This window comes from Protopterus annectens, chromosome 6.part1 (genome assembly GCF_019279795.1).
Source record: "Protopterus annectens isolate FY-2018-M chromosome 6.part1, PAN1.0, whole genome shotgun sequence".
Classification (NCBI taxonomy): domain Eukaryota; kingdom Metazoa; phylum Chordata; order Ceratodontiformes; family Protopteridae; genus Protopterus; species Protopterus annectens.
In genome coordinates this window covers 577,770,076-577,796,807 of record NC_056738.1, presented here as the reverse complement: position 1 = coordinate 577,796,807, position 26,732 = coordinate 577,770,076, and the positions used below count along the sequence as shown (strand labels likewise).

The following is a 26,732-nucleotide window of genomic DNA, read 5'->3' as shown; positions in this document are numbered from 1 at the left end:
AGTAATGAAACTAACTACCCCTCCACCAGATTTTCACCATACTTCAGTGCCTCGTGTGCTTTTTGGCAAAAGACCATATAGCAAACTAGAGTTACACAGCAATATTTCTTGAGTCACAGCAATGCACTCCACATCATATCCTTGCTTGTCCAGCACCTGGCTAGCACCCGAAGTGAATTCCAAGATTATTTTTAGATTCAACTTTATTACACCCATCTCAAGGAAGTGTAAAACAGCTGCTCAAATTAAAGTTTTAGTCAGGCCAGGAAACAAGCAATACAAGGAAACACTTATTAATTTCTCTCTCCTCCCAAAATGCACACACTTTTTTTTTTCTTTTGGTACTTACTTATTATCGCAACCAGATTTTGACGGTCGCGAAATGCACATACCTCCACAGATCCGAGTGCAGGAAACACTTACCACTGTTATTGTAATTCCTCAGAAGTAGCTAAAAGCTATACATGACTGTTAGGAACAGGAACAATTTAAGAAACCATCTCCCTGTCTTGCGTGCATTGCTTTGCAGATGCACGCCTAATTAAGAATGGCTGCTAATGTCCTGTTGATTGTGGTCTTATCATCCCCTGAAAATTAAGCAAAGGAGATGTACGGAAGAGCAGCTTCTCTGTTTTCAGTCAGTTCCGTCTTCCCATACCTATTCCTGATTAACTCAAGCATGCAGTGTTAACCAATGTGACTTCCCAGGGGAAGACCGGTAGTGGTTGTGCTTTGCGGGTTACTTGGAGAAGTATGGCAGGAGTTAGAAAAAGATTCAAACTATGAAAATCAAATCCCCATAACAACAATTGCAAGTAATACTGTCATGTAAGAAATGTAACATTACATTGCTTTGTCTGGTTTACATTTTTGTGATGTAGAAAGGTGATCTACACGATTATGAGTAGGTCTCTAAGCAGACCTGTCAACAGTTTGAATCATTCTCATGACAGCAGCCGTGACAATTGAAGCATGCGTGTGTACTGCACGGCAAACAAGAAGAAGGCTTGCACAACTGTTACTCTTCCTGAAAGTACGGCAAACTGATTTCTAATCAGTAAGGATGTCAAACTAACACCTTATGGTGTTTCCTGCAGTTGTTTTCATGCCAGCATGTCAATTTCGCAGCCTCGAAAATCTGGTTGTGATAATAAATAAGTACCTTTCTTTCAAAGCAGCAGTACTTTCCTATATGCTGATGTAACTGGATGTCAGCAGAGTAGACTTTATGTGCATGAAAATAAAGGCATCATTTGTGATTAAAAATAAGACTTTTTTAACAAATATTTATTTTCAGGGTAAATATAATACTGAGAAGAGGAAAACATTTGTCTTCAAAAGCTACACTAATTAAGGCTAGCCAGCCAAAAGGGATTAAAACAAAGGTGGTTTCATTTTGGACCTAGCTTGCAAGCATCATTAATTCATTTGTTCAATACCTTATCAAGTTTCTGATGGTTTTTCATCCGGGTATCCAGGATATGGTATGGAGTCTCGGAGTCCTCATTAATAAAATAGACAAGCCTAGAAGGAAATGTAATTTCTTCTTGCATTGCATTTCTGGTACTGTTACCACTGGTGCTGCTGTTTTCGGAATTTGTGCCATCCTCGTTGCCTTCCGGAACTGCATCTCTTCCTGCAGTCTTATTCCCACGTACCACTAAAAATGACAAAATCCTGTCAGAACCACCATGTCTCTAAGTGTAGGAGGAGAGATTTTTTTCCAGTTACTATACTTCATTACATTTAAAAAGGAATGTTGCATCTAATACAAATCAATAAAATCAGGTGAGGTGACCCAATTATGTTATGTTTAATATATATATATATATATATATATATATATATATATATTTGTGTGTGTGTGTGTGTATATATATATATATATATATATATATATATATATATGTATATAGATAGATATAGTCAGTCTTTCCAGGCAGCAAACGGACAAGTTACTCTTCTGAATAATGGAAAATGGTGCAAAGGAGCAGTGAACAATTAAGAAGAACTAAAAAAGAGAACATTTCACAGATTCTAGTCAGAATACAATACAACACAGTACTAGTCTATACTACAGGTAAAATGAAATAACGATATGGCAAATTATACGTTCTTTTTATAAGCATGCATTTTACTTTTTTTATTCTAAGGTTTCTAAAAGGGGTGGAATTAACATCCTTTATTTACCGAGACTTACATGTAAAAGAAAATGATTCTATCGTCGGTGAGTTGCAGGCAGTTGTGTATAATAACCTTCCAAACCGTTTCACACTTTCCCCATTTTAAACGGTATCTGCAGTAGTTTTTCATATACCCGAAATGAGGCTGTAGTAATACATATGCAAGCGCTGATCCTATCATAATTTCTTTCACTGAATAAACCGCCATGCCAGACCTATACCCCTTAAATCTATACCTTTAGCTTGTTTTGTGTTTTGATGAAAAGTCTGTTATGGACATGTATGTTTTCAATGAATTGTCACCTTTCTCCCAAAAGTACCATAATTAAACTGTATCCCACTCCCGCGGCTTCAGCAAGAGCAAACTGATGCCATTGTGTATATTTTAATGCAAACAGGCAGGTTTCCTTTCCTCTGAATAAAACAGACGAATACTAATTCATAAAATCAATCATCATGCAGTCACTCACCGGTGAGGGCAGCCCAAGATGTCTGGAAGTAGGAGAACAAGATACAGGAGGCGACCAGCTGCCGCAGAGACGTACGAGGCAGATTCATGATTCATAGCGACCGAGTCTGTTGCCAACGGAACTTAAAATTACAAGGGGGTCTATTTCTTGGTTCCCCCTCCTCCAGCTATTTCATCTATGCCTCATGTTTCCTCTACTTCCTTCCAGCATTTAATAATATCTGCTACCAATAACCGAAAGCACTCTTCCTACTCCCCTGTCGAGCTGCGCCTTCTCTTCCACCTGTCTCGTTTGTCACCGGTCCAAATACTGCAAATAATACTCATTCAGCGCCAGCATCCCGTACAGCAGCAGCACCGCAGATGATAGGGGAGTCAGCCGTAAGCAGGCTGGGGCTTGTGCAGTATTTCTTAGCTGCGGTGCGAAGCTTGTTAGTGGTCTGACGTTTAGCGCATGCGTAGAACCCTGTCCGCGCCCGCGGAGTACCAGTGGTACCCATAGTAATAGGGAGAGTGCGCGCTCAATGCGAAACGGGGAGGTGGCGCTGCGCATCCTCTGCGAAAGAAACCAAGCGGTAGTTAGACTATGCAGTCAGGTAAACACTTAGGATGGAGATCTTAGGGAATAGGGCTTCTCGTGAGAAGAGATGGATTAATATTATGTAAAATATAGCTGATTTAATGAAAACAAGCGCGGTCAATATTGGTTCTTGTGTATTCTCAGCTGAAGAAGGGGGAAATTTCTGTGAGCTGGCATCCTACTGTGTGTGGAAGACAAATTTAGGTTAATTTATTGTTTTATTTTTCCTAGTAGCCACGAAGCTGATGATTAGGCTGAAGTTAAATTGACCAAATCTGAAACATTTTATCTACTGATTGTGTTCACTATATGTTATTTAATGTGTGTGCGCGCGTATTACAAACATAACACACACACACATTTATGTGTACTGTACATATGAACAGACAGTTATATGCGTTAATTTCACAGTACACAAGAAAATTTGAGAACTGTTAAGTTCACTTTCCTTACTGAATGTCCACCTATTGCCAGACCGCTGAACCCAGTAGACTTACATTTCTGTTTCGTACGTCAGATTCCCGTGCTACCACTTACCCGCAAACATAAGAACTCTTTATAGTACATATAATAAATAGATAATTAAAAACGAAATACATACATGTACTAAACCTATTACATTAGCAACATTTATGGCTAGCTAGTAAAATAAAAGTAAATAATCAATGTATCTATCTTGTTTTTAACGGGGTAGAACATTGATCCGCATGTCCCATTTTCAGCCTAGATAAATTACATTGTTAGAAGAAGTTATGTACATATATTGGTTATATAGTGAAAGGTCAGAAGTGTAATAGTCACACTATTGCCTAGTTAGTTGAGTATTTATATATTTACAATATTCAACAAAGGTTTTCAAGGATGAGGACATTTCAGTTTTTGTTTTGTAGGAACTGTGTTTTGTAGTTGGAAGAGTGTATGTATTAGTACTGCTTTTGGACTTTTAGGGAGTTTTTCCCTAAAAGAAAGCAGGACCAATTGGTTTTCAGCTATTTCATCTTTTAGGTTAAAGTTTCTTTTTTATGTGTGTTTGATCTAAATGAGGTGAAGGCTGGAGGAAGTTTGAGATTATTAAATTATTGTTAATTAGTTTAAATGTTATAAGGCAGTGGTCACTAAACCTTGGTGGGGGGGGGAGTCTGGCATTCCTGAGACATCACTAGGGATGTTTGTTATCAGGAGCTCTAGGAGAGAAAGGTTTCCTAAACAGTAATTTGGTCTTTTGTTCTATAATCTGTTAATTTAGTCCCGGTTGGTCATATGTCAGTAATGTTGGTATGTGAAGGTCCTTGAATGTTATAGCAATAACCCACGCCTGGGTGTGGTTAATGCTGGATTTACCCACGGTTGGCGTGGTTTGGTGCCAACCGTGGGTAAATACAGCATTACCCACACCCAGAAGTGGGTTATTGCTATTATACCATGACATTATTTAAGAAAAGAAACTATTACTTTTCTTAAATAATGGCATAGTATAATGCCTGTTTACTGCCCTTCCACAGATGTCTGATCTCCGTTGCTTATTTTAAAGCTGTCTCGCTATGTTAAACCCATTTAACATAGCGAGACAGTGTTTTAAAAGTAGAGTTATACTAATGGAAAAAAGTCCGGGCGACCGGACCTTTTTCCATTAGTATAACTCGATTTACAATGTGCACGCTGGCCAATCAGCGTGCACGTTTTGGGGGGGTCATGGTATAATATGCTGTAGTGCATGGAGTACTGCAATCACACTTCAAAAACAAGAAAAAGACATTAGAACAGTGCTTAACACACTTTTGTTAAGCACCCTTAATTGCTGTCGGTTCTTGCTCTGGAGATTGACAGAGGACAGTGGCAGAAGGAAACAGCTTTGAAAGCTGATAAGATACTTCACTTTGTTACATTTATAAACAAAATATGTAGCAGAATGAAGTATCTCACAGGTTTTAGAGTTGTTTCTTCTTCAGAGGAACACTTTGTTTCTGGCTGCAATCTGCCTGATGGTACTAAAGAGTTTTACCAACTTTCAAAGGCTTCAGAAGGTGTAAAGAACTTTACACTCCTATAATCCCCCCCCCCTTTTTGTCTGTAACTGTTAGTACATAGAGCAGACAAAGAATTATGATCAGTCTTGCCACTAATAACCTTTGTTATATGTAGTTGATATAGATGTGAAGAGTTGGAAACCCAACCATAATCACATATGTTAAACAGTAAAAACGCCTGCTGAACTATGTGCACCCAACTAGATAAGTTTATTGCATGAACATTGATTAAGCTCTTTTATTCCAAATAATTTCATCAGAATCTGTCATTACACTCCATTAAAATATACTTAAACCATAAAATATGATGAGTCACAACCACATCACATACTATCAATAACACTCTGATTGGTTGCAACTCATATGATTGGATTTTATGGTTTAAATATCTTCTAATGGAGTGTAATGACAGATTCTGTTCATAGGTTCATAGGTGGGTACTAAGTTATCAGCCCAAGGGCCTAAGTAATCCTAGCCAACAAGGTTCCCTGGCTTACACCACCCAAGAAAGTTAATTTCCTGTGCCCCTGTCGAGCAGAGCCACAGAAGTGATCCCTGGGGTGTATTTCCTATTTCCCATCCACTCATCAAGATTTTTCTTGAAGAGTGCTAATGAGGAACTTTGCTTGACATAGATGGGTAGCTTGTTCCAGAGTATATGAAGTCTCTGGGACAGGAATCTATCCCTCCAGCATGTCCTGTTTATTGGGGTGACAAGGTTTAGGTCCCTAGAGCATGTAGCTCAGAGGGATTGGGATTTCTTTAGGTGCAGCGTCTCCAACAGCTCTGGGTTTAACATATCTTTATATGTTAGGCAGAGATCTCCTTGGAGTAGGCAATATGCTACAGAATAAAGCTGGAGTTTTTTGAGACGGTCAGTGTAGGGCATCTGTTTGAGGCCAGTAATCCTCTTTGTGAGGTACTTCTGTGGCCTTTCCAGCTGCTGCAGATGTCTTGTGAGGTACATTCCAAAAGGGGCATTGTACTCTATAATGGGTCTAATGAGTGTCGAGTAGAGGGGAACAATGACCTCTTTTTTCCTGGATGAGAACGCTTTTGTGATGAGGTGTGCCACATAGAAGGATTTCCTGACTACTGTGGTGATGTGATTATCAAAGGAGAGACTACTGTCCACCTGGGTCCTAAGGTCTGTTATCACACATTCGGCATTAAGTAGACTGCCGTTTATGTGGTAGTTCATGGGTACAGAGTTTTTACCAAAGGGGATGACAATGCACTTTTTGGCATTGAGCTTGAGGCCATGCCCCTGACACCAGGCATCTGTCTCAATGAGGCCCTTCTGTAGGATGTTCACATCATTTGGGGACTAGACTATGGCTTCTAGTTTGCAGTCATCTGTGAACTTCATTAGCCAGAGGCCTTCTGTGCTAGCCTGTACTTCAGAGAAGTAGATACCAAACAGGAGAGGTCCCAGGACTGAACCCTGTGGTACTCCACTTGTCACTGGTTTGAAGTCAGATTTGGTGTTTGCAGCTTTTACAGTGTGGGTTCTGTCATGTGCTAATTGGCAACCCATCTTGTGACGTAGGTATTTATACCTAGTTTAGTGTGTTTAGCTATAATTCCAGAATGAGGGATGGTGTCAAAAGCCTTGGCGAGGTCAAGATAGGCTGTGTGAACCACGTTACCCTCGTCTATGGCTTTGGTGACTGCCTCAAAGAAGTCAGTCAGGTTCAGATTGCATCACCAGCCCAAACTGGGTGGGGTCCAGAGCTTGAAGGTTACCAATGTCTTTGTTCATGAATTCCATGATGATATGTTCCATGGTCTTGCAGACCAGGCTCATCAGGCTAATAGGGCGATAGTTCCCAGCATCAGTGGTGGCTCCCCCTCTGTTAAAGCTCTTTGGAATGAAAGCGCTTAACTGATGTTCATGCAATAAACATATCTGGTTGGGTCCACATAGTTCAGCATGCCGTTTTACTATTTGGTTCTTGGTTACATGCTGGTGGACCCACACAGAATTGTTTGGCTTACATAATCCTATCTGTATTTAATTTGTTTGGTGATTTGTATAGTCTGTTAAGTTATGTGGGACATAAGTAATTGTCAGTGTCCATGGTGTGGACCATTTCATACACAGTTTTAGAACTAGCCACTTGGGGTCATGATGTTTGACTGAAGTGGGCTGTCCTAGCAGACTAGCCTTAAGTTATTTTTTATTTATTACCAGTACCCCCCCCCTCCCCTCAATTCTTGTTCCCTATCTGGGATTGAAAATATATGTGTAATTTGAGAAATGATGGCTTAAGTTGGCTGTGGAGGTTTTAATCAAGATTCTGTGATTTTTTTTTTTTTTTTGTAAAGAGGAATCCCTCAGTCTGTCTATTTTATAAGCATGCTACCTGTGCTGCTAAGGGTTATAGCTAAGTAGCTGATGGAATAAGGATTATTGGAGGAACTGGTTAGGAGTAGAAAGTTGATGCGTGCCTTGGTTAGGTTCAATATAACAGTGCGAGTAGAATGACAATAAAGGAAGCAAGTCAAACTGAGAATTTGAAGAGTTGTATGTACAGGGTGCACCTTAGCCTGTAGGTATTGTTATGTGGTGCGTGTTTGTGATGCATGATTTGTGAGTACCACATTGTGATTGCTTGGGTGTGGTATATCAAAATGAGTGGTGGTGTTTGCATACTTTGGGATTAATGGAGTTGTCATTATAGGTATTTTGTTTTGCTTTGTTTTGGGGATTGTAAAAGTGAAGGGACTGAGCAGGTAAGTGAAAATGGGTAGTGCAGTCAAGGGAAGCATGGAGTGAAACATGCAGATCAGAGTTTGGTAGTAGATGTATTGGGTTTGTACAGTCAGGTTTAACACTTTGTAAGGCATAGTGCAACTAAAATGTTTATCCCAAGGCTTTGGAACTTATTTGTTTTTTGTTTAATGGGTGGAGGTCATGACTATGGAGCATGGTGTCTGTTGTTGCTGTTGTGTCTTTAATGGGAGAGGTTGGTTAATGTGATACTGGTCATGGTAAAGAGTTTATAAAAGTCATGATTTATGGGGTGGCTGGGGAATTTGGGTTGGGAGGTGCAAAATGAGATGAACCTGGCTAAAACTGTGTATTGCATGAGCCAATTCATTTGCATACACACTGTGAGCTCTAACGATTACGGATCCACGCGGGAACGCTTTCCTGTAAACAGTAAAGCCGGATAAGTAGCTTGTTCAGTAGCAGTAGAAGAAAGAAAAAAATGTTTACAATCCAATTCATTTAAAAGAGGGCAGCAGAACCTGGTAGCTGCCATGCAAGAGGGTTAATGAGCAATGAGTGGAAGGCATATATACCAGGAAAAGAAAGTGGATTATTTCACAGTAATGCAATTAAATTCCAGCCTGAACAGCTGTCACAGCACCATTTCTCTGCCTTCAAAGGAGTAGCACATGAGCCTTGTCCTGCAAAAGCTCTCAAGAGTTTACAACCAAAGCATGCACTGAGAATTGAGACAGAGCAGTGATTTGCACTGCCAACTGTAAGGGGCTGCTAACATCTTGGAAAAGCAGTTAAGTTGCCTAATTGCAGCTGGTAAGAAAGGAACTGATGATACAGATGAAGAGTATCTATCCATATGTCACTACAGTCATGGGATCAGTATCCACACTGTAAGCTATGAACCTTGATGCTGGGTTATTCAAGTGCAAAATAAATGAAGAGAGTTTGGGAAACAGTGAGAATATTAGAAGGTGAAGAAGACAGGAAAGACGAAAGGGGGTGGTGGTAAGGAGAAATTGTGATAATCTTAGTATTTTTTCTGCTTTATGGTTATGTATTCAGTATACATACTATAAAAAGAGCAGTTATGTTTGGGAGTAAGGTAGCAGCACAGCAGACTGATGTGCAAATCAGAAATGTATGCCGACCGGGCACAAAGCATATATAGTGATCTTTGCCAGGCTCATTTATACGCTTTTAATTTCAATAACTGGTCTGAAGCTGGAACATTTAGCACCCTTTTTCTAGGCACAGTTATGCCCCCTTAAATACATTTATACATCATGACTTGCACTTTGTATGCCTGACTGTATAATATTGATGACATTGCTGGTTCATAGCAGGACCTATACAATTCCATCAAGTTCCTCAGTCTAACGACAGAACCAGAATTTAATTCTTCCAACAATATTTAACTGGGTAGTGGTAAATATCTGTCAACTATACTGAGGCTTCTTAAAACAGTATAAGGCAATAAAGACTGGTATGTTGCAAAAGGTTAGTCATTCTGAGAACATCAGAGAGCATGCCACAGAAATGAAAAAAAAAAAACACAACTGTTATGTTGGTATTGACAAGCAAAAAACCTTAAAATAATTTGATCCCATTTTTGTTTTAAAATTGCACTCAAAACCAGATTCAGCAGTCCAGCAACACCATTCTGTGACTAGAGTTAAATTGCTACAGAACTGATGTTCTGGCAACCTAGAATGGAAGCTTCATGAAGGGCGGGTCTATATCATAACATTGAAGTTGCAAAACTTCGAATGCTATGATATCAAACCCAAAACATCGAAGACTGACAACAGAGAAGCCGCGGAACATCAAATTCTTTCCCAGGGAAAGAATTCAGTGGGCCGTTTCCACGGCTTCGTTATTTCCTCCACTGTGGTATGATCTTGGAGTTGGTATATTTAAGTAGGGAGGTGTGGGGGGGGGCAAAGCCCCCCACATTAGAAATGGTGTGTAGTGTTTGTGTGCTCCGTGTTTTGTGCTGGAACAGCGATTTTATTCCCAGGGAAAAAAATTGCTGTTCTCAGCTTTCGGAGTTTTACGCTTTCGTGGTCTGAAGTTCGATGTTATGGTGTTTGCTGTTATTGTGTTGTGATCATGTGATATAAACCCATGAAGGGCAGCTCACTACAGACTCTAGAACAAATGTATTCAAAGGATGTAAAGGGAATTCTCTGATCTAGTTAAGAGGATTGACACAAGCTGCTAATAGGCCAAGCTGCCAAATCCAGAAAGTAATCCTGGAAGTGTTTTAAAATAAACAATTTATTAGTCTCATCATATAATATCTGCCTGTTGGTCCAGAGTATGTTCCTGTGTTCTCTAACTGAATCCTGAACAGAGTTTGAAGTCAGTCTGTTTTTATCAGGTTTTGTTTTGTTCTTTAGCAAATGATACAACTATGTGACTGCTTAAATAAGTCATGATATACCCTGAAACTTGCTATAACCTATTTTGTGTTATTTAATTTGCAATAAAATCCATTTGTATTACCTTGGTGCCTCATACCATGTGCAAGATTCTTATTTTAGCACTGCTGTATCTAATGGAGTGTTAAATGGCCAGCCCTGCCTTCTAAACTTCAATGATTTCCCTGATTTTAAGTGTTCCATTCATGACAGCTGTGAAAATGGTGATGAACAAAAGTTGTTAGTCTGACAGAAAAAAAAAGTTTAATCCAAAAAAAAAAACTGTTTCCGTATTTAAAGGTCAAAATATGTGTTTTCTGCAAGCAGAAGGAAAACAGAATTTTCAGCCAGACTACAAAAAATTAAGCAACTTTTTAGGCGATATTGTAGTTGAGGGCCTCACCAGTTAGTTTCGTGCAGAAGTGGGCGTGTCGCAAATTGAGTGACAACCCGGTCTGCATATTTAATTTGCTCATGCATACATGATATGAAAATATTAAATGTACACAAACGGTTAATACAGTATCGCCCAGGAAAGCTGTTCTTAGTAAAAGGTCCTGCCAATGATACTGAGGAATTGTCGGCTGTGACACCTGCACCAAAAAAAAAAAAAAAAAAAGAGTCCGTTTGGACATTAATTGGGACGGCGAGCCATTGCATTCCGACTCTGACAAAGAGAACTATAATGCTACACAGTAAAAAGCCTGATGACATGTGTTTTGACGGTTTTGTTTCTTTGCTGATTATTAGTATATATTATTAGTGCAGTAAAACTTGTCAATTACAGATGTTGGTAAACAGTTTACTGTTATATTTACTGTCATATTACAATGTCCGTGCACTTTTTCTTCGGTTGTACATTCGGAGGGAATGCATATTCATGAATGACATATCAGGGGGGTGGGTATTGGGCGGGGCTTGCTACTGTGCATCTGGTGAGGCCCTCAACTACAATATCGCCACTTTTTAATTAATTTCAACGAGCAAAATAAATAATACTGCCTGTGAGAAAGCAGGAGTAGCCAACATATTGCAATGCACAATGAGTAGAAATAAAGACTGCATCAACACTAAAGTAAAAGAAAATAAAGACTTCAAGGGATCATTCACAGTGACCAGTTTTTGTACATGTCTACAGTAGTAATGAAATCATTCTATGTTGCACACCTTATAAGTAAGGGTATGGCATCCAGGGCCAAAGATGTCATAGTTCTGTTGAACACTACCTTCATAAGACCAATCATGGTGCATAATGTCCCTGTCTGTATATATCTAACCTAACCAGCATGTGCAACAATTATTGTGCTCACAGAGATTCCTCATAAAAAAGTCTTTTGTGGATGGCCACAAAACCTTGTCTTTTTACTCTGTTTCCTACAGGCTGCTGAGAGGTAACATATGCCTGGCCTACAAAACATCCTCTGATCTAGCCTTAATGGACTTATTGCACATCCACAAAACAAATAGCATTTGAAACCCACAATACAGAGACCTAAACCTTGCCTGCAACATAGCTAGGACATGATGGTGGGAGAGGTATGTGTCTCAGAAGGTACTCCTTCTATGGAAAGGCTTCCCATCCATGTGAAACAAGGTTCTTCCCTACACTATTCAAGTGAAACTTGGATCAGTGGATGGGGAATCAAGAATTTACCCTGGGTCTGGCACCTGTGTCTCTATTAGAGAAAAGGAGATTGTAAATGTTTGACTACTCATGCCTAAGTTTAAATACCTCACATAAATCCTAAAGAAACAAATTGGGCCAGATTCAGGAAGGCTTACACGGAGTTCAAGAGTAGTGTAAGCCTCCGTGTAAGCCTCCCGATTCAGGTACAGCCCAAACCTCCGTGTAAGAGACAGCTAACACGTCTCTTACACGGACTGGGCGTGGAAATGCTCAATACCTCATTTGCAGCTCCAAGATATGCAAATGAGGTATTTGAGCGATCCACGAAGCAGAAACCAGTCCGTGTAACGGACGTGTTAGCTGCAGAAATGTACTCAGCTGACAACTGAGTACATTTCTGCAAAATCAAAAACGGAGCTATGTCAGCTCCAAATAAAGGGTGCATATGTGTCATTAAGCATGCCAATGGCCAAATATGTGGCCATTGGCATGAAAAAGTGTTGCAAAAATAAGTTATTTAACTTTTTTTTTTTCACGGGATTTTTGTGTTTAACTGCAGCGCACACCCGCGCAAATGGGGTGCGCTACCTAAAACTGAAAACCGAAGCTTATAAGCCCACAATTGTGGGATTTATGTATTACATGGAATGTCAATGGAGGGACTTGCAGACTAAAAACAATATGGCCTCCGTTTAGTGGTTGTCAAGGGGGGGAAGCTCCGTGTAAGATATGTAACTAAGCATTACTAGGCAATCCTATGTAAATGAGGGTTACAATACTGAATCACACTGCCACATAGGTAATGAGCACTTTCTGAGTAGTGTAAGAGTTAGAGAATGGGGAGGAACAGAGTAAGAGGTAGGTGACATCACGGAGGGGAAGGATAGAAAGAAATGTACCAGATTGGAGGGCAATGTAAGGTAACAGATGACAGACAGACATCAGGGAGGGAGGTGTGTCCCAACAGAACACTAGGAAAGTCAAGAAATTGAGGGTATACGCTATCCCTACACTCAAAGTTTCTTGATATACCTGCATCTTGGCGCTGCAGCGCGTGTAAGGCAGGTTCAACATGTGGGAGCGTGTTGCAAACTGTTTACAACGGTTTGCGCGTGCACGTGTAAGGCAGTGTCTTGGCGTTTTAGCATGAATCAGCCTAGCTAACACCGTGTAAGGATGTGTCTTGGCGTGTAACACGGTGTAGGGATGTGTGCGCGTTTAAGTGACTGTGAGCGTGTTTAAGCTGGTGTGCACATTGCTCCCCTCAGGAAACAGAGAGGAAACAGGAAACAACCAAAATACAGGAAACTGCCAGGGAATACTGCTGGAGTTAATTGGTGGAAACAATTACAAGCAGGCAATTACACAGGCAGACTAGAAGCCCAGCCCAGCACTTAAAACACAACAAAGAGCAGTGAAGGCTGTTTCTCACAAGAGATACTGCCAGAAACTAAGCTATCAGAATTGAAAACTGAAAAAAGCTGAACTCAGAGCAGAAATGCTAGGGGCTGCCATGGCTATTATAATCAGGCATAGGCGAATTGCTGAGGGTGGTGACAATGCAGACGCTGACAGACAACCCAGAGTGAGGAGAAGGAGAAGAGTATACAGGCCCAGGGTCACCTACCATGGGTTACATGAGCTGGAGATAGTAGAGCGCTATAGAGTGGACAGAGTGCTCCTGCAGCAGATTGTTGAGCTGTGCAGGCCACACCTCACACACAGAACCAACAGAGGGAACCCATCCCAGTGGTAACCAAGGTATGTGTTGGCCTAAGAATACTAGCAACAGGTACCTTCCAGAGACTAACTGGCGATATGATGGGGATATCACAGGCATCAGCCTCCAGGGTACTGCACCAGTTCCTGGATGCTATGTCACCACATGTCAGTGATCATATATATGTCCCTAATGACCGTGAGGTTGTGGCCAGCAATATGCGTCTCTTCCAGCAAATAGCGGGATACCCTGAGGTGCTGGGTGCAATAGACTGCACGCACATACGCATCAAAGCACCAGCCGGTGAGCGGGGTAGAGTCTACATTAACCACAAGGGATACCCCTCCATCAACTGCCAGGTCGTGTGTGATGCCCAGGGCATAATAATGAATGTGTGTGCTGGCTGCCCTGGGAGCTACCACGATTCCCACATCTGGCATCTGACGCAGCTGTACCAATCATTTGCCAATGGGGACTTCCCACACGGACACCTAGTGGGGGATGCAGGTTATGCACTTGAGCCGTGGCTGATGACACCCATCAGAAATGCACACACACCTGAACAGGAACGCCATAATGAGGCACACGCACAAACACGTAATATCATAGAGCGTGTGTTTGGGCTGCTCAAGTCACGGTTCCGGTGTCTGGACACATCTGGTGGAGCTTTGCAGTGCACACCAACTACATGTACCCAAATGATCATGATATGTGCTATGCTACATAATATGATCCTGTGGAAACAGCTGCAGCAGGACCAGCACAGGGCTGGGCCAAACATCCCCCCACCATTGCCAAGGCCACCACAGGCAGGCGGTGACTCGGAGGACGAACAACCTGACCTTGTCCCAGTAGGCAGAAGGAGGCGTGCCCAGTATGCCCTGGCCTTGGCAAAGAGGCAACGCATAGCACATACGCTTGGTCAGTAGGAACACTGGGATTGATACCCGCTCTGACTCACTCATACAGTAACAGGGATGCCTAACATGACACAACCTGCTTCCAAATGTACAGGGAGTGTAGTATGTGTATCCGACAGAGGTGGTCCTGCAGCACCACCTGAGGCATGAATGCCATGTGTTAAGTAATGTAATATCATGTACAATATGCACACCTGAGGACCCCAACTAACATCCATATCCACGCATATGACCCTGCGGAAACAGCTGCACGTCATACAGTGATGTACATGTGCAAAAACATGGAACAAGATACAAAATGAGGGTGTCTAGCAATAAATAGCATGGATAACCACACACCCATGTTTGTACCACAACAAGAAGCAACATGGAATAGCCATGGTCAAAAACCAATGGCTAAAACCGACTACTACTATATAGCCTGCTGCAGACCACTGTCCTAATAGCAGGAACTGCCCCAGGCCTATGTCCATAGGTTCATACTAGGCTATCTGCCCTAGGGCATTAATAAGCCTAGCCCAGAGTTTTGTGGCTTCTGCCACCCCTGCAAGTTGATGGATAATATGCCCATTATTTTGCTGTGCCTCTGTCAAGCAGTGATACTGAGGTTATCCCTGGGGTATACCTGCAATCTCCCATCCATTCGTCAAGATCTCACTTGAACAAAGCCAGTGAGATGCTCAGCCCCACATGTACCAGGATGTTGTTCCACAGCATATGGACTCTCTGGGTGATGAATCTGTCCCTCCAGCACATCCTATTAATATCTGTGTTGAGGTTTAGGTCTCCTGCCCTTGTAGTTCTGATGGATGTAGAGGTCTTGAGGTGAAGCATGTTCATAAATTCTGGGTTGGACATAGCCTTGTATGTCAGGCACAGGTCACCTCTGAGCAGTCAGTAAGTGACTGAATACAGCTGGAATTCCTTCAGTCGGGCAGCATAAGAAATATGTTTGAGACCCTTTCACCTCCTGTCGAGGAATTTGTGGGCCCATCCAATCTGAATGGGGCAGTGTATGCAATCATTGGTGTGATGAGTACAGGGGCGATGACCTCCCTTGATCTAGATGTGAATCACTGCATGATGAGGTGGCCAATGTAGAAGGCCTTCCAAACTACCCTGGCAATGTGAGTGTCAAGCAAAGGTCACTGTCAACCTGGGTGCCCAGGTCCCTGATAACCTACGTTGTGCTTAGAGGATTGCCACCTAGATGGGAAGTAGTGGTAACCTTGTTCTTCCTGAAGGGTATGGCTATGGATTGTTTAGTGTTTAATGTAAGGCCATGGCCGTGGCACCAGTTATCTGTGTCTATGAGACCCTTCTGAAGGATGTCTGTGTCAGATGGGTTTCCAGCTATGCTTCCCAGTTTGCAGTCATCTTCAAACTTTGTCAGCCATAATCCTCCTGTGTTTGCTCGTACTTCTGAAAAGTAGATACTGAACAAATGTGGGCCCAGGACTGAGCCCTGTGGGACACCACTTGTGACAGCTCTGGAGTGTGAACTGGCACCAGCAACTTTAACCCTGTGTGTTCCGTCACTTAGCCAGTTTGCAACCCATGCTGTGATGTATGGGTTCACAATTAAGCTGGTGATGTTTTCAATGATACCTGAGTGGGGTATTGTGTCGAAAGCCTTTGCCAGGTCAAGGTAGGCTGTGTGGACTGCCTTGCCCACGTCAATGGCCTGGGTGAGTGTTTTGAAAAAGTCAACCAAGTTTAAAAGGCATGATCTGCCCTTGACAAAGCCAAACTGGATTGGATCCAATGTCTGCAAGTCCCTATGTCTTCATTTAGAATTCCCATTATGATCCTCTCCATAGCTTAGCAGAACAGGCTTGTCAAGCTGATGGGATGGTAGTTTCTGGGGTTGGTGGAGGCACCTCCTTTGTGAAGTGGGTCCACCATTGCTGTATGCCACTCCTTGGGAACATATCCTGAGGTGAGGCTAAGATTAAACAGCTGCCCTAACTGCGGGTGTAATTACTCATTGAGTTCATGGAGCACACAACTGGGGACACCATCTGGTCCCATGGATAAAGTGTTTTCTGCCTTGGATTGAGCAGTTCCCACCCCAGCAGTGGAGATGTTTGGGGGCTACAATCCTCTGGTGTACATACCCCCAGTTGGGGGGGAGAAATCTGCACTGAACCTGTCAGCCAGTATGTTGCCAATGTCTGTAGGTGCAGTGATATCAACATTATTCTGAACTAAGTCTGAGCATATCTGGGAGTTTCCTCCCAGGTTTCAAACATAGGTAAAAAGGCCTCATGATTGTCCCTGGAGTCCTGAGTGGGTTTACTCTCAAAACATGCGTCGGGTGATTGTATGGGGGAACCCAGTGTTTTACTCACAATGAGCAGGGGTGTCTTCCCCCACGGATTACACTCTATCTTGTAGTAGCTCCTTCCTTGTGTTGTACAGCTTGTTTATGGCTAGGGTCCACCAGACTGGATGCTTGCCTGTGGTACAAGGAGTCATTATTATTTGGGATTGCCTGAACCATGCAGTCCTGGAGGTGCTGGTAGAAGGCATTTCTAAGTGATACAGTGGCTTGGGTAATGGTGTCTGCTGGCCTGGGGGCCTTGAAAGAGACCACACCAGTCCTCAGAAATGTGAAGTCGGCATTTGAGAAGGTCTTCACCGTTTCATTTCCCATCTGGGGTGTGGGTGGGATGTGGACTCCCACTGAGAGTAGTCCATGATCTGATCTCACCAATGATGGGTATATGTCTGGTGTTGAACAGTGTGACCCCATGTTCGTGATGATGTGTTCTAGTATGTTGCCTCCACTTGAGGGGATTGGGACCAGTTGTTCCATGGCATTTCAGTGTATGAACTCTTGGAACCTTTGTGTTAGAGTGTTGTGGCATGATTAGTGATCCCAGTCTATATGTGGATAGTTGGAATCACCCAGTAGGATGGTGTTTGGAGATACATTTATCCCCTTCAGTGTTTGAAGGATAGCTGTGTGAGGTACCTGAGTTTGAGCGGGTGGCATGTAACATGCTACAAACTGCAGAGCAGTCTTGCCTACAGTCACTGGCACCTGGATGGTCTCCGATGCATCGTGTGTTGCCACCAACCATGAGGTGAGGGTGTCCTTGATGAATGTGGACACCCACCATCCTTCTTGGTGTTGTCGGGATGCTGGTGCCGGAATGCATGATATGAGGTAACACCCGATAGTGCCGCGGTGCTGTCAGAAGCTGTGAACCAGGTTTCAGGCACAGCACAGACATCAATGTGCTACATACTGAGAAGGGCATAGAGTGTGTGCAGCTTGAGGTTGAGACCTTGGGCATTGAGCAGCATTACCCTTAGTGTCTTTCCTTTACTGTGTTCTAGGGTGGTAGGTGTAGAATCTGAATCTTGCATAAGAAAGGCACAATGGGGGTGGCATGTGCATCATCTGAAATTCGGAAGCCCAGGGTGACAGGTGCAAGCCGTCCCTTGCAAATCACCGTGGCCTGTCCAGCATGTCATCCCAGGCAGACAGACATTGGACCCCTTAGAATGACACCATAGTCTAAGCAAAATACTACAGCTGATCATCTTGTCTCTGTTTATGTGGCATCATACTTGGTGAAGGTAGGATACTGCCGAAGGTCAGGGTCATACCTGCCTGGCCTACATAATCAGAGGGATCCTCTATGTCTCTTTCCATGTAGTCCAGGGAGGTACATCTCAGGTCGTTCACACCAGCATGGATTATGACTGGGTCAGACCTGTACTTGCAGTTTAGTGACCTGAGTGCTTGCATTATGTGGTGGATTCCAGTGCCTGATAGACAGCTTACTGTGACCTCCTCTGTACCTGATCTGGTGAGTGGGACATCAGTGTGTCTGACTATGGAGTCACCTATGACAAGTGTGTCTGGCATTGTGTTTGGCCTTAAGGGCTGTGACTGTTTGGCACACCGACTCTGTGGTCAATGTGTTGCATGTGCTGTGCCCTGTGGAGGCAGTTGTGTGAGTGTCTGCTGTAGTGGCCACCGCCATTCTGGTAGACTTCTGATCAGAGCCTCCGAGAGTGTCTCTGTGTGTCTATGTGTATGATCTTAAGTTGTGACAGTGCCATGTGAGACTGGATTAAAGATGTGTGTGTGGTTACCTTCACCTCTCTCTGGTCTTGCTAGTCCTATGTTGAGAGAGCTCAGCCTCCACTTTGGCTATATAGTTGCATCTCTCACATGTATGTGTGTTTTATGGCAGAATGAGAGGGTTGTCAGTGTACATGAGGCAACTGTAACAGTGCCTCAATATTCCCAGGTTCACCAGCTGAGCAGGAGAGGACACTAGCAACTGATCCCTAGACATGCTAGAAGGAATAGACAAAACAATGTTGGAATACAGAGAGATATCAAGCCCCCCAAGCCACATCATACTGTTTGATTGACAATAGCTACACATACACCGGTGTTTCATAGTGTCATAGTGTACTACTAGGCTATCTGCCCTAGTGCATGTATAAGCCTAGCCATAGTGATGTGGCTATTGCCACCCCTTATAGTGGTAATAAGTGTACAGAATAGATTCTGAATATTGTGCCTCTGACTTAGTAGTGACACATTATGACCCCTTACGTAATTGAATAACATGACTGTGTCTCTGTCTAGTCTGTGCCTCCGTCTCATATGCAGTTGTCCAGATGTCTCCTGAAGAGAGTCAGTGAGGGACTCTGTCAAACATGAACTGGGATACTCTGCTAGAGTGTGAGATGCCTCTGAGTTATGACTCTGTCCCTCCAGCATGTCCTATACATGTATGTGCTGAGGTTCAAATACTCAGCTCTCATGGCTCTGGTGGATTTGGATTGCTTGCAGTGGAGTATGTCCACCAAATCCTGATTGGACATGGTCCTGTATGTCAGGCATAGGTCACCTGTAAGTATGCGGTATGACACTGAACAAAGCTGGACTTCCTCTATTCTGGAAGCATATGACATGTGTTGAAGAACCCTGATCTTCATGGTAGGTACTTTTCGGGTGCAAAGGTGCAAAAGGCAGGATCTGCCCTGTACAAAGCTGAACTAGGTGGGAACAAGGGTCCGTGGGTCAGTAATGTGTCTGTGTAAGAGCTCCATGACTCCTCCCATATCTTTGCAGACAAGGCTGGTTAAGCCTGTGTGGTGGTAGTTGCCATGGTCTGTGGAGGCATCCCCTTGTGGAGTGGGACCACTGTTGCCGTATGCCAGTGTTCAGGTACATATCCTGTAGCAAGACTAAGGTTAAATAGCAGTTGTATATATGGGTCCAGCCCCTTCTGGAGTTCACATAGCATGCAACTGGAGATACCAGCAGGTCCCATGGATGCTGTGTACTTGTCTTTGCTGAGTGTGGCTCTCACATGGACATCCAAGATGACAGTGAGGTTACATACAGCAGTGATAACTATCTTGTTTTGGGGGTGAGGGAGGGGGTAAATCGCACTGAAGCTGTCCGCCGGAATGTTGCCAATATCTGTCAGGTCACTGGAATATATGTTGTTGTGTACCAACTCTGAGCATATCCGAGGGTTCACAACCAGGTGTCTGACATAACTGAAGAAAGCAGTGTGGTTACCTTCATTGTCTTTGGTGATTTATGTCCCCAAGTTGACCTTGCATGTCTTTATGAGATAATGTAGCTTTCTACTAGTGCTGATCACAGCTGTCTTCCCTTTTGGAGATGTAGCTCTGTCTTGCATTAGTAACCCTCATCTGTCATACAGTTTGTTTATAGCTGGGGTCCACCAGATAGGACACTTTCCCTTTGTGGAGAGGGTCCAGTTTTCAGTGGTGATTGTATGGTCCATGCTGTCTGACATCTAGCTAAGGGGAGGTCATTCTGGTTCTGCAGTTATCTTTCATCAGCATTAGAAATGACCACAACAGCCCCTGTGGGGTGTACCTCATGCACACACATCCAGCACCTGTAAAGTCCACAACAGTACCTCACCAGGAGTATGACAGAGCTGGAACACATGTAATGTGTAGTCTGATTAAACAGAGTGCAGCTCCACACACTGCCATGCTGTCCACCCAGATGCAAGCTGTGCCTGATGTAGAAAGCCATGTCCAAGCTGGAATCAATGCACATGCTGCACCTTGTACAATCTGAATGGCAGGGAGCTATGCACATGAGGGACCTGAACCCCAGCACTGACATATATAGGACAGGCTGTACTGCATTATCCAAAACACAGAAGCCACCCCACACATGAGTAAATTACCAGTACAGGTTGTCCATAGAGACACTGGTTGAGTCCCTCAACAGGAATCCTAATGAGTGGATGGGAGATGGGAGGTTTACCCTGGGTATCAATGTTATGTCACAGGTAGACAGAGGCACAGTATACTAAACAAGACATATGACATGTCGAACTACGCTTACAATGTGTTGATGGACAAACACATTCTCCGACTAGCATTAGGTCAAGATACCTCTTGAACACAGCCAGCAAGGTGCTCTGCCTCAAATGGACCAGGATTGTATTCCACAGCATAGGAGTCTCCGGTGATAACTCCATCCCTCCAACATGTCCAACATACATCCCTGCTAAGGTGTAAGTCACCTGCACTAGTGGTTCAGGTGGATCTTCTGAGTCTGAGGTGGAGCATGCCCATTAATCTCTGTTTGGACATGGCCTCGCATGTCAGGCACATGTCACCTCTAAGCAGACGGTATGTGAGTGAATAGAGTGTGAGTGTCTTCAATCTGGCAGCATATGACAGCTGTTGGGGTTCCTTGATCCTTTAGGTGGGGACAGTCAGGGTGTCTCCAATTGCTGCAGATGTTGGGTGAGATACAGCCAGAATAGGGCATTCGACTTGATCACCGGTCTGATAAGTGAAGAGTACAGGGGAACAATGACCCACTAGATCTGGATGTGAATCCCATCCTGATCAGGTGGGCAATGTAGAAGGTCTTCCTAGCCACTTTAGCAATGTGAGTCTCAGAAGAATGGCGACTGTTAACCTGGGTCCCCAGGTCCATGATAACCTCCTCTGTGCTTAGAGGATTGCCACCTATATGGTAGCTTGGGGTCACCTTGCTTTTCCTGAAGGGTATGTCTACACATGTTGTGCACTCTGACTTCAGGCCATGGCCCTGGCACCAGCTATCAGTTACTGTGAGTCCCTTCTGAAGGATATCTGTGTGTGATGCACTGTCCACTATGGTGCCCAGTGTGCAGTCATCTGCTAACATTGTCATCCAAAGTCCTCCCATGTTGGCCTGTACTTCTGGGAAGTACATGACAAACAATGGGGCCAAGGACTGAGCCCTGTGTGACACCACCTGTGACCAGCCTGGAGTCTAACATAGTGCCAGCAACTCTAACCCTGTGGGTCCCGTCCTTAAGCCAGTTTGCAACCCATCTTGTGACATATGGGTTTACATTTCAGTTGTTAGGGTTTTCCACAATACCTGAGTGGGGTATTGTGTTGAAAGTGTTTGCAAGGCCAAGGTGGGCTGTATGGACTGCCTTTCCCCAACAATGGCCTAAGTGACCAATTTGAAGATGTCAACCCAGTACAAAAGGCATGATCTGCCCCTGACCAAGCCAAAATGGGATGGGTACAATGTCTGCATGTCCCCTATATCTTTGTTTATGAGCTCAATTATGATCCTCTCCATAGATTTGCAGACTACACTTGTTAAGCTTATGGGGCAGCAATTAACAGGGTCTGTAGAGGCACTGCCTTTGTGCAGATGTGCACAACTGGACCCTAACCAGGCTGTTGTGCACACTATGGAAATGTAAAGCAGTGATAGGACTAAAGCCCAGGATACTGACCACCACAGTGAAAGTACTGAAACACTACACTAGACAGTGCTACAGTGTTAGGTCAGTATGAACGGATGTTGACAATTGTGTGCAAAGTATCCCATGCAAAACCTGCAGGCACAGTATACTCCCTGTTTTGTTCACACAAAAGCATTCGGACAGTAACTACACAACATGGCACAGAACACACAACCATAAACTGCAGGTATTTGTTGAAGGTCACACTCATCCACAAATGTGATGGGCTGCAGAGTTCAACATATGTAAAGCCCACACTGGGCATGCTCACACACTTAGATAAATGAGACATCTTTCACACAACATGCCACGGGAAGGCTGAACTGGGCATGCTCACACACTTGGTCCAAATGTTACCCCTAGCAAATGTGAAAACACACCAGAGGATGCTCATCCCCCTTTCTAGACACTGATGATGTCAGCACCCTATAAGTATATTGGAGAAAAGGATTCTCTCAGTAATCCGAATAGCGCGCTGCGCTAATGCGTCTGTCTGTAGTATCATAACATAGTTAGGTAGGGATTTGAATCCAGCAGGTGGCAAGTGTGTATAAAGGGGGGTAAGTGTGTGTGTAAGTGTGTATGAAAGAAACATCCCTTTTGGCAACTGGGAAAACACACCACAGGATGATCATTCCACTTTCTAGACTCTGATGATGTCAGCACCCTATAAGTATATTGGAGAAAAGGAGTCTCTCAGTAATCTGAATAGCGAGCTGTGCTAATGCGTCTGTCTGTAGTGCTATAACATAGTTAGGTAGGGGTTTGAATCCGGCAGGTGGCAAGTGTGTGTGAAGGGGGTGTAAGTGTGTCTGAAAGAAACATCCCTTTTGGCAACTGGGAAAACACACCATAGGATGATCATTCCACTTTCTAGACTCTGATGATGTCAGCACCCTATAAGTATATTGGAGAAAAGGATTCTCTCAGTAATCCGAATAGCGTGCCGTGCTAATGCGTCCGTCTGTAATGTCATAACATAATTAGGTAGGGGTTTGAATCCAGCAGGTGGCAAGTGTGTGAATGGGGGTAAGTGTGTGTGTAGGAAAGAAACCCCCCTTTTGGCAACTGGGAATACACACCACAGGATGATCATTCCACTTTCTAAACTCTGATGATGTCAGCACCCTATAAGTATATCAGGGGAAAGAAAATTCCCCAGTAATGTGAATAGCGCGCTGCGCTAATGCGTCCGTCTTTAGTGTCATAACATAGTTAGGTAGGGGTTTGAATCCAGCAGGTGGCAAGTGTGTGTGAAGGGGGCTAAGTGTGTATGATTGATATATCCCTTTTGGCAACTGTGAAAACACACTACAGGATGCACATACCCCTTTCTAAACGATATCACAATTATGTATGGCTTTTGATTACAGACATGCCATGTGTGTTGTGCACACACAGAATGCCCATGTGTGTGGGTTGTCCCTCACAATAATGCATGACATTGATTACACCGGTTATGGCAATGAACACATGCTGTATGTGTGTGCCAAATACACATATGTACCTGTGACTTTCAATAGTTACCATGTGTGATGCCTGCCACATGTGAATACATGGTATTTGCACAGGGTAACATTATGACCGTAGTCTTCTGTGCAGATGCTGCATGTGGGATGTGTATATACAGTGTGAGATGTAGATGCTATCAGCCTAGTAGTGAGGGATGCACACCTGGTCTGGGGCATAAAGTCTACATGTTGTTAATGTACAGGAGCTGCATGTTCTCACCTGTTGTGGGAGTGGTAAGACAGTATTCCATAGCAATGCAGTGACTGCATGCTAAGAACCATTCAGCTAGGGTGTTGTAGCTACACTTATTCATTAGCATTCATTAATTTGTCGGAATCCCTGGTGAGGGTCTGATGCCAACCAAGGTCAGGGGTCTACCAGCCTGTGTCACTTGCTCAGTGATCCCTTCCATGTTCCCTATCACGTATCCCAGTGAGCGACATCCCACATCAGCTGTGGTGGCATGGACAATGACTGAGTCATGTGTCCATGCATCTGACTGACTTGTATGTTGTTGTTACAGTTTGGCCATGTGTTTCCATCTCATACATGTGATGTACATCAATGGGTAGGGGATAGGGTTGACTGTGTACATGTGGCAGCTGTGACATTACTACATGGCACACATATTCCACAACTGTACCATAGAGGTGACTGACAACTGACCTTTGCACATGCTACCGGAGTATTGAGATTGCATTGGTGATTGACAGCACATAGGGCCAATGGTGCAACGGAGACATAGGTCCATAGGTTCGTACAGGGATATCTGCCCAGGGCATGTATCCACCTAGCCAGAATGTGTGTGCCTTTCAACATGCATTGTGAATCTGTCTTGCTATGCCCTTTTCCAAGGTTAGTATACTGTGCCTCTTTCTCACAGTGACACATAAGTGATACCCAGGGTAACCCTACAATGTCACATCCAGTCATTAATATCGCTCTTGAAGATAGTCACTGAGTCAGTCCGCCTAACCTCTATTGGGATAATAATCAGGAATGAAGGGAGCCTCTGAGTTGTGAATGTGCCCCTCCACCATGTCCTATGTATATCACTCCTGAGGTTCAAGTATTTCCAGCGTGTATCCTGGTGGGATCTGGATATTCTGAGATGCAGCATGGCCATTACGTGAGGGTATGACCTGGCCTTCTATGTCAGGCACAGATTGCCTATGAAGAGGCAGTATGTCACTGAGTAGAGCTGCTGCTACTTTAACCAGTCAGTATGTGGCATCTGTTTGAGCACTTTGATCCCTTGTTGAGGTACATATGTGGTAGCCCCAGTTGCTGCAGGTGTCTGGTAAGGTGCATGCCGACAGGTTCATCATAGTCAATTATGGGCATGATGAGGGATGAGTAAAGGGGCACAATGTCCTCCCTGGCCTACATGTGGATCCCATGATGATGTGGCCCATATAACATGCTTACCCAACCACTTTGTCCATGTTGTTGTCAAATGGTAGAATGCTATCAACCTCATGCCCAAGGTCCATAATTCCTTGGTCTGCACTTACTGGATTAACACATATGTGGTACATTGTGGTCACTTAGTGTTTGACAAAGGGATGACTATACTCTTTCTGTCATTCACGTTGAGGCCATGGCTGTGGCACAAGTCATGTGTTTGCAAGAGTCCCATTTGGAGGATGCGTGTGTTAGCTGTTGAGTTGATTATGGTGTTCGGTCTGCAGTCACCTGCGACTTGCTGAGCCACAGTACTTCCATGTTGGCCTGTACCTATGACAAATATATAATGAACATGACAGCTCCTAGGGCTGTGCCTTGTGGGACACCACTTGTACCAGGTTGGAGGCTGACATGGCTCCAGCAATTCTACCATGTGTGTTCTGCCCTTGAGCCACTGTGCAATACCCATAGTGACATAGGGGTTATTATGTACACTGGTGAGCTTCCCTAGAATGCACAAGTGGGGTATTGTATCCAAGGCTTATGCAAGGTCCAGGTAGGCTGTGTGGACCTCCTACCCCTTGACAGTGGCCTTGGTGACTGTTTCAAACAAAGCAAACAGGTTTGATAGGCAGGATTTGCCATTGACAAAGCCAAACTGTGTATGGTGACATGTCTGTAGGTCCACAATATCTAGATATGTGAGGTTCATGATGATCCTTGCCATAGCTTTGCAGACAAAGCTAGTCAGACATATGGGGCGAGTAGTGTCCAGGATCCGTGACAGCACCACCTGCATGTTGAGGGACCACTGTTGCTGTATGCCACTCTCTGGCCACATATCGTGTATTAAGGCTGGGATTGAACAGTGGTGTTATGTCTGGGTGTAGCTCTTCTTGTGGTTCATGTAGGACACAGCCTGGGACACTGTCTGGTCCCATTGATGCAGTGTTTATTGCTTTGGGAAGGGCATCTCTTACCTGAGCATCTGTGATGTCAGGGGAAGCACTGTGCTGCGAGACATATGTTCCCTTTGGTGTGGTGGGGAGAAGGCAGCATTGAACCTGTCCACTAGGATGATGGCAATGTCTGTGTGTTTTATATTTTGTGTGACATATTGTATTACCTCTGAGCATATCTGGGTAGTACCACTCAGGTTACTAACATAACTACAGGCAGCCTTGTGATTATCCTCAGTGGCTTGTGGAATCCTCTCTCAAAGATGGCCTTAGACAATCATATGGGTGCCTGTAGTTGTCATCCAATACTCATCAGTGGTGCCTTCACATTTTGGGAGGTTGTTGTATCATGTAGTGGCGCCATCCTTCTATTGTATAGTGTGTTTATGG

At 43.8% G+C, this 26,732-nt stretch overlaps 1 protein-coding gene across 3 annotated transcripts in view; it reads right to left on the bottom strand.

Moving 5' to 3' along the window:
- The window catches only part of ADAM23 (ADAM metallopeptidase domain 23), a 1,167,569-nt gene extending 1,164,477 nt beyond the window's left edge, over positions 1-3,092 (bottom strand). For all 3 annotated transcript variants that reach the window (XM_044076026.1, XM_044076027.1, XM_044076028.1), the window contains exons 1-2: positions 2,654-3,092; positions 1,440-1,660 (exon numbers count right to left, since the gene is read on the bottom strand). In XM_044076026.1, the coding sequence (XP_043931961.1) occupies positions 1,440-1,660; positions 2,654-2,741 (309 nt within the window). In that variant the 5' untranslated portion in view covers positions 2,742-3,092. The remainder of the gene's footprint in view (positions 1-1,439; positions 1,661-2,653) is intronic.
- Between the last annotated feature and the right edge of the window lie 23,640 nt (positions 3,093-26,732).